The sequence below is a fragment of the Parasteatoda tepidariorum genome, chromosome 10 (assembly GCF_043381705.1).
Source record: "Parasteatoda tepidariorum isolate YZ-2023 chromosome 10, CAS_Ptep_4.0, whole genome shotgun sequence".
NCBI lineage: Eukaryota > Metazoa > Arthropoda > Arachnida > Araneae > Theridiidae > Parasteatoda > Parasteatoda tepidariorum.
The window spans coordinates 1,358,584-1,367,129 of NC_092213.1; the positions used below are offsets into that span (position 1 = coordinate 1,358,584).

Genomic DNA, 8,546 nt, shown 5'->3' on the forward strand with positions numbered 1-8,546 from the left:
ATAAATAAGAAATATTTTATGTTTGTATGTCTTTACCGAGAGATTGTCTACGTAAAAACATAATTGGATTTATCCTCTTTGATCGAAGTTTTTAACGGCAATGAAAATTATTAGAAAGATTAGACATTCGATTCAAGTATACTTTCAAACAGTTTTATGGCATATAGATATCTTATTGAGTCTAATGGATTTTTGTTTCATTCCAGGATGTAAACACACTAAAAACATCAGAAAATATGCTAAATTAAAAAAAAATTTACGTAATAAAATAAAAAGTTCAATTCATTTTTAAATTTCTTTTTCTCGAAATTATAAGTTTAATTTCGGTTATATATTTCTATAAATAAAAAATCTTATTTTTCTGCCGTTGTTCAAATCTCTGGGTTCAGGAGGTAATAGTTAAAACTAACGTACTTTTAATTGGCAGCAGCTTAGAAAAAAAAATCTCAACAAATATTGTAAATGATCAAACAATCTTTATTTTAATAAAATGAGTCAGGTGAGAAAATATCACAGTGTTAAGCATAGGATTTGTACAAGTCCAGATTTACACGAAGTTGAATTCAGTTGTCAATAAATAAGCACTTTTTCAGTACCTGAAACAAAATTCTATTACTATGACGTCATTTTTAATCACATTTCATTATAACACTGACACAAGGTTAAAAATTACCCTGAATAACTTACTGATCAGATTGGCGCGTAATAAATAAGCAATCTTCATGATTCGGAAGCATTAACCTCGAATAAGCTTAATTTAGAACATTGATTTATGGATATAAAATAAGAAAACAATATCAGAACATTAAAAAAGTAAACCTCGGACTAACTCGAGTATATTCATAGAAAGACGCAAAAAATTGCACGACCTTACGCATTGGAGTGCAGGGCTAAAGAGAATAGCCTATTCTCTTTAGCCCTGATTGGAGTGGGCCTTACGCATTGGTTTTAATTCCTAGAACAGATAAAATACCTTCATCAAATGCATAACACTATATAAGATTTTTAATCCATTTATCTCTGACGAACAAAAGCTTATTGATAATTTAACTTAAAGGTAATCAAAATTTTCGGAGCTGTTAGAATTACGTGTATTTAGAGAAAACTTGCTTCATGTAACCAAAACCAAACAAATGCAACACAGTGATCTTTGCTATCAAAAGTTATTTAAAAATTTGAAATAAAATTTATTAAAGATTTCAGTATGCTGCTAAATTTTAAATATTTTTTTAATGTTTTTAATACTTTTATATAAAAGACCAAAATACACTTATTCGGAATATAAATAAAATATTTTCAGAAAATTTAAACTGAAATTTATTCTGACAACACAACAAGAGTAACAGCTTATTTAGAAAAACCACTCAAAAATCTGAAAAATCACCAGTGAGGCTGTATTATAAGTATAAAAACTCAAAATTATCGTCTGGTGAAATTTAAGTAGTGAATTTCATCTTTATGAAGAGTCAGATTTTTGATTTAAGATTTTTCACTTCTCTCCTTTATATAATTGTGTTCTTTTTTCAGCGTGCATGTTACAGTTCATTACCGTCAAAAACCATTCCTATGGCTAGCTTATTTGCCTATTAAAAGGGGTGGACCCAATAAAGAGTAGAATCAAGTGTTCTTAGCATTTTACAAAGTATCGTTTATAGTTTTATAAGTTTTTCATTTTATGGCTGCTTTCATTTTTCACAATTTGTTGCAGGCAATAGTGTCGAGTAGTAGTAGTAGTAGTAGTAGTGAATGCACACATACTATCAAGCTAATCTGCAATTGATTCGTTAGAGTTTGGAAAGTATAGTTTTCCCCATTTTACTTGGGTAACGTGTCACATGACCGGTCACATTTAAAGATTTTAAAATACGAAAGACACTTCTGTCCATTTCCATTCATTTCAATAAGATTTATTAAACCGTTTGACTTTCTTCATGTATTTTTTTATGTGGTTCATAATATATTTTATCAAATACTTTATTAACTCGATTGTATAGATATCGAAAAACATTATAAGAAGTGAACAGAAAAGTTTCTTTTCTGCAGAAATCTTATTTTAACTTTAACGAATAATGAGTAGATCATCTGGAAGATTATCAGATTATCTTAAGTAATTAGATATGAGTAATTTGAAATAATTTTTGGCACTTCATCCTGAGTTTTAATTACCCTATGAAACTTTATTTTTTTATACTAGCACATGATGAAATGGATACTTGAAAGTTTTGATACTTACGAGTCTCTAACCATACATTTCTTGAGATGCATAAGTAGCATAAAGGAATCCGTCGTCGTCTTTATACTGGCAATAGACTTCTGCCATAGTCCTAGACATAGACACGACCGTGTGGTTTTTCAACATCAGGTAGAAAGTCTGAGTAGACTTCACGTCCAGTCGACTCCTTATGAAATGAAACAAATTTAAACACTTTATGGGCGCTATTATCCAAAAACAAAAGTATTTAGGTACCCTAAGCTTATGTGTCCATAATAAAAAATTATTTTTTAAAGTATTTAAGCGTATTTTATACCGTTTCTCTTCAAGCCATTTTTTTTTACAAGTGTAATATGGGATTGTTATACACAACGCTGATAATTTTTTCCATAAACATTGTTTAGGATAATTTAATATCCTGAAATCCTGATAAACATCCTGATAATTTAATGTCCAATAAAAAAAAGTTATACAAGTCTTAATTTTTACTTAAATCGAAAAGAATATTCTACAATGGGTGAGTATTTAATGAATATAACAAATATAAATAGAATTCAAAATGAGCTGTTGTATAAATTGTTCTAATTCGTCGTAAAGGTGTTCTATGGGATTTAAATCGAGGATTTAGTAAAAGTTGGTTCAGTTTTTAAATACCCATTTCCTCAAACCATGGCTGAGTAGATCTGGAAGTGTGAAATGGAGCAGTTATACCTGCTGGAAGGGGAATTTCCCGAAATATTGCCATAGAGTTGTGAGAGCACGATTGCTCAGAATGTCAATCTCAGTTTAGGTTTTCAACCCCAGGAACTTAGGGACGAATCATTCTCCCTTAGTTCATTAAGTTCTTGTGGCCACTTGAGACATCCCAACACAGTGACGCCTCAGCTGGTGTCTGAATACTTTAGTCCGGATAGAAAACGATAAAATGCATCAAACAACTCACCTCACTCTGCAGATGAATTGGGATACAGTCATGTCGTGAGGGGCGAGGAATTTCACTCTATCCAAGTGAGGAAGAAGTCTTTCTTCATCAGACCGCTCCACCACAACCTTCAAAAAGTAGAAAAAACAGGCGTCATTCAAAGGAAGAAAAAAAGTTATTACAGTCTTAGTTAGAGAAATTTTTTTTTAAAAGTAATGCTAGTTTTGCATAACTTTAAACAATAAATAAAATTTTGAGTAGAATAACCTTCAAGAAGATTTTTCTTCTGTGACTAAACTCGTGAGAAATTTCAAACGTCGTTTTGAAGAAATTTTTTCCGGCTTTTTTTCTATCCATATTCAAGTATTTCAAATTTGTAATTTCTTCCCTCCACTATTCAACACTTTTTGTTTTATTTTTCTTTTCAAAATGAGACTAATGTCTTATGAAAGCATTATTTATACCCTTCAATTCCATATCAGTGAAAATAAGCAAATAACAAATCCACGTAAGCACTAATAAGGGAATAATATATTTGAACTACCCCTAATTGAAGTACTAAATTGAAGTACTAATATTGAAGGTACTATTGAAACTTTAGACACAAAATTTTATTATTTGATTTCATTCAATAAAAAGTTGAACGTTAAGAGGCTCTTAGAACGCCAAGAACGCATAAAATATTCTAATTTTGAGTCAATCTAACTTACCGGTACTTTCCGAGGAAACTTGATCTTTATGTCTGCTGATTCTGCTTTTCTCATGGCTGTAAAAAAAAAAAATACTTCATCTAAATGTTAAGGATTTTACTCACTTTTTTTAAACCTGTTTAGGTCCGGCGAAAGGAAGAAATGAGTGCTTTCCCAGACCAGTACTTTCTGATAGCACGGGACAGTAATTTTTTCCGATTAAGCTTAATTCTTGTAAAAATTTATATATAATTATTGCTGCAAAATGCATTCAAATGTACAATTTATTATCATTGATAACACCTGAATAAAATGGTCTCAATATTTAAGAAAAATTTGAATTATTGAATCTTTAATTGTATAAATTTATTAATTTTAAATATCTGTCAAGTGTATTAATTTTTAGTATTTAATTTCTATTCACTTCTCTCTCGTTCGAAATGATTTTAGTTAATCAAACATAACGTATCACAGGGAAAATACTAATTTCATTTTAAGAGATTGTATAAATGCATCCGAAAATAATAGTTCTTACTTATTACATTGTATCTTAGAAATAACTTTACTGACTTTGTGTATCATATCTTACAGTAATTACAAAATTTAGAATTCATAAATAAAATTGTGCATAGTTTTACGAGACAATTAGAAGTAAGACTTACTAATTTGCATGTAAACACAAATTCTTAAACTAAAATTAGTTTGTTAAACATGGTGTAGCACAGAGAGAACATCAAAATGAATTCGAACTAGGCTTATAATTGAAGCAGATAGAAATTATACAATATATAATCCTTTTTTAAAAAAATATAATCATTTTATTTAAAAATGAAGACATAGTTACCCTTATTACATAAATGAAAACATACATATTTTAAGAGGGAATTTTTGATTCTATCGATGTATAACAGCCTACTCACGGTAACTCTTACTAGATTGTAAACTAGTGATATTAAAAGTGCACCAAGCGTTTTCGAAGGTGAAAATATAATTCGAGTAGGGTGGTAAGGGTCATGAGATGGGTGTAAGCTTTTTTACACTTCAAGTGTTCAGATTTCACCCTTTAAACTGAATGCGAACTCTATTTGGTATTAACCCTGTATAAAAAAGTTCATTCACAAAGTTTTTAGTTATTCAACATATTCAGCACTAAACGCTGATGTATTTTGCTACTCTCTGCATTCTTTTCAAATTGTTTATATTGACATGATTTTTTTTCAATGAAAACTAGATCTTTGTTTTTTCTAAACATGATTTAGAGTAGATTTAGACCGAGCAAAATCTCTCTTTTACTAAATTTATGTATTCTTCACATTAACAATGACCACTCTTATTCCCGTTAGTGACTGCGATTGTCTGGAATACATTTATTCATAACTGTGTGTGAACACGAATTTACGTAACTAAATTAGAATAAATGAATAATAATGTTATTTTAATCATTTCAGTTTATTTGTATAAATTTTTAAAAATACGTGTGAAAATCCTATGATTAGAATAAAAGTGTATCAAGGTGTAAACTTTTTTGAACACTGCACCTTTTTTCTTCCTATTTATGATGATAGCTCACATATTTGAGATTGTTAAAAAAATTGAAGAATTAAACTTTTGTTAGTTAAGAAATTTGACTATAAAAACCGATAGAAACTTAGTACTGATTCATAAAAACTTTAACTCATGTTTTAAAAAGTACACTATCACAAGGGAAAGCTGGTAAAAAAGTTAAAATCAGAATTTTCTGGAAAAAACCAACTTTAATTACTATTTTATAGTGGGTTTTACGTCTAGCTATACGACACGAGAACCAGAATTGGCTAAACTGCACCAAATGGAATGATTCTCAGGGAAATGAAATAAAACAGTTTTAAGCTAAAGTATCGCAAATACGTAATGCAAGAGAAAAAAAAATGGGATAAATGGTCATGAAAACAGGTTTATTTAAAGATAAACTCGGATTTTAAAGGGAAATTCTTGTTAGCAACATGAAGAAACCTCAATTATAAAATGCTATGATTTTGAAAAATTTTTATTTATAAAATTCATTATTAAAAATTATAGAATGTGAAAAAAGTTCGAATTTGTTTTGAAACGTTTTTTTCTAAGATGACAAGATATTTAACAAATTTTTACCTGTTAATTAATTACATTGTTAAATGGCACAACCGGAAAATTAGATTTGAAAGAAAACATCGGATGCTTAATTGGCCATAAAAATGTTTTCAGAAAGAGCCATAGTAAAATTATCTTTTGAATAAAAGTCTGTAGAAGATGTTTTCACACTGTTGAAAAGGTTTAAACCCGCTGTCGTCCTCAAAATATTTAAAAAAAAATGCTGCTTTATTTTAAAAAACTAATCATAAGTCAAAATGATTTAAAGCTCAGTAGTCAACAGGAAAACATATTTTCTCTTCTCTGTCATGTCAAGTTACATGTACCATAAGTAATAAGCTTAATTAACTTACAATCTGGAAAATGTATAAATAACACTGGTACATAATTCGCATAGAAGTTACTTTCCCTTTGGGTTTGGATACATTAACGCTATTACAAATATTGAAAAGTGTGAAATTTTTAACGTGTCTATTGAAGTTTGGATTTCAAAAGCCGCTAAATTTAATTTTAATTTTATTGCAAATCTATGATTAATCAACATGCTACAGTGATAATACAATCAAAAACATTTTCTCTCGAAAAAAAATCTTCTTAAATTCGGATTTTAAACTTAGTGAAATACTTCAAATTTAAAATAATAAAATCTTTTAATATTTTTAATATAATTTTTCACATAGTTTTTTGAAGAAATAATTTGAAAACAAAATAGGCAGCAACTGCAGGATTTTTTTTAATTATTTAGCCAATATTAACAGAATATTTAGCCAATATTAACAGATTAAAATTGAAATTCTTAATGTACTATGCGTCAAATGTACTATACACAAAACTGTTCAGGTACTATGCGCAAGATAAAAAGACTGAATTTCATAACAGCTTTTGATTTAATTATTTGATTTTCACAATTCAAGATGCTATCTTAATGATTTTAGAATTAAAAAGGACGACTTAAAAGTAAACTTAAATTTGTACAGATAATATTTTTAAGTAACAAAATCAGATAAAAGCGTACATTCTTCGAATAAACATGCATTTTTTTGACATATTCCAAATTTTTACCCTCAAAATATGGGTGGCACACAGCAGTCAGTAAAATATGGTTTCAATAATGCAGGCAGAAGAACAGTTAAGGCCCCTTAATATTAATTTCACACAAAATAATGTGAAAAAGTCTTTTTTTTTAATTTAGTTTATCAAGAATTGACTAATCACGTACAAGTTTCGAATATTGTCAATTGAAATTACATGGTTTAAAATGATGCATAAATTTGTATATCTTGTAATTCAAATTTTTTTAAACCATTATTAAAAATTTTTTTAATGTGAAATTGTGTTTGCATAAACGGGTTTTATAATTTTGGAACAAAATTTAATTATTTCAAACAATTCCAGAGATATGGTAAAATACGTAAAATATTAAACTCATTTTTCACCGCTCTGCCTAAACTATTTGAACCCTATATTTCACATTACGGCTACCCTGATATTGGATGTCAAATCAGTAGAGAAAAAGCATGCATGTTAACTACGTGCAACTTAAAATATTATCTGCACTAATATTTTAGCATATTTAAGGTTAGTGTCAGTTAGATTGCAGTTTAAAACTTGAGAATCCACTCAATTCAAAAGTTAATAGGTATTCCCTTTTTCTTACACACTAGTCATAAAACATAATTATACGGTTTTTTCAAATTTTCTTAAATACCTCAAGAGAAGCTTACTAAATTTTGCAATACTCAAAAAAACAAACAAATTTTGAAAAAACAATTTGGATAAAAATTGCAAATATATTTTATTTAGGCAAGAAATGTCACAATTAAAAATTTGTGTTCCCCTGCATGGCTAACAATTTATGCATAGTTAACATATCATTATTATTAGAAATTTCTTAATTAAAATTTAAAAAAAATAGCTCGAAATTTTAATGCAAGTTAATAAAAGTGAATACTTGCCTAAGGAACGTCTGTCTTTGAAAGTTTTCCGTTGCCCATCGCTTTTAGGAGGCATTCGTAAAGTCAAATTTACAATTTTTGGCAAAGAGAACTTCACTTTAGCATGGTCGCAATGAGTGCATGTATGTTGTGGGATAGCAAACATCTTTAGAGAATGCAATGATTTCAAACAATTTTTTTTAATAACTTACACCACGAATGCAAAACTAATTAATTTAAATTGATAATTAACTTTCAAATAACGTCGAACATTTCCAAATCAGAAAAAGACCCGTAAATGTAATCTTTAGGATTAGTACGATAAAAACCAATGAAATGCATTCGGCAAAAAATTTGTTAAGAACCTCAGACGAAACTACTAGCAGATGAATTCTAAATCGTTTGCTTTGAAATCGCCTCTATTTCTGCGAAACTATTGAAAATGATTCTGCAGTCGATTATGCATTTTCAACCAATCAGAAAGGAAGAACTTTGTACGTAAGCAGACACGTGTGAGATCAAGGTAACATGTTTCCATCAAGCTCGAATTTCGAGAAATATTTTGATCGGCAAAAAAGATATTTTCGAGATAAATAAATTTGTCACCATGACACATTTAATTGAATTTTAGCTTGTACGACTTTATGCCCCTTTTTTATTTATTTACTTATGAAATTTTA

At 28.7% G+C, this 8,546-nt stretch overlaps 1 protein-coding gene across 1 annotated transcript; it reads right to left on the reverse strand.

The window, feature by feature from the left end:
* Positions 1 to 456: 456 nt before the first annotated feature.
* On the reverse strand, positions 457 to 8,313 carry LOC107439067 (microtubule-associated proteins 1A/1B light chain 3C). Its single transcript, XM_016051541.4, has 5 exons — positions 7,888 to 8,313; positions 3,845 to 3,900; positions 3,156 to 3,262; positions 2,234 to 2,399; positions 457 to 596 (listed from the first exon to the last, which is right to left on the reverse strand). Exons 1-4 carry the CDS (start codon positions 8,030 to 8,032, stop codon positions 2,240 to 2,242), a joined length of 468 nt encoding a protein of 155 aa, XP_015907027.1. The 5' UTR covers positions 8,033 to 8,313; the 3' UTR covers positions 457 to 596; positions 2,234 to 2,239.
* Positions 8,314 to 8,546: the final 233 nt, after the last annotated feature.

What these genes read in the sequence shown, in the direction of transcription:
- LOC107439067 (XM_016051541.4), bottom strand. Translation starts at nt 8,032, where the DNA reads ATGTTTGCTATCCCACAACATACATGCACTCATTGCGACCATGCTAAA. An exon ending in CAAAGACAGACGTTCCTTAG is followed by an intron (nt 3,901 to 7,887) that starts GCAAGTATTCAC and finishes TTTTTTTTACAG; the next exon opens with CCATGAGAAAAGCAGAATCA. An exon ending in AGTTTCCTCGGAAAGTACCG is followed by an intron (nt 3,263 to 3,844) that starts GTAAGTTAGATT and finishes TACTTTTTGAAG; the next exon opens with GTTGTGGTGGAGCGGTCTGA.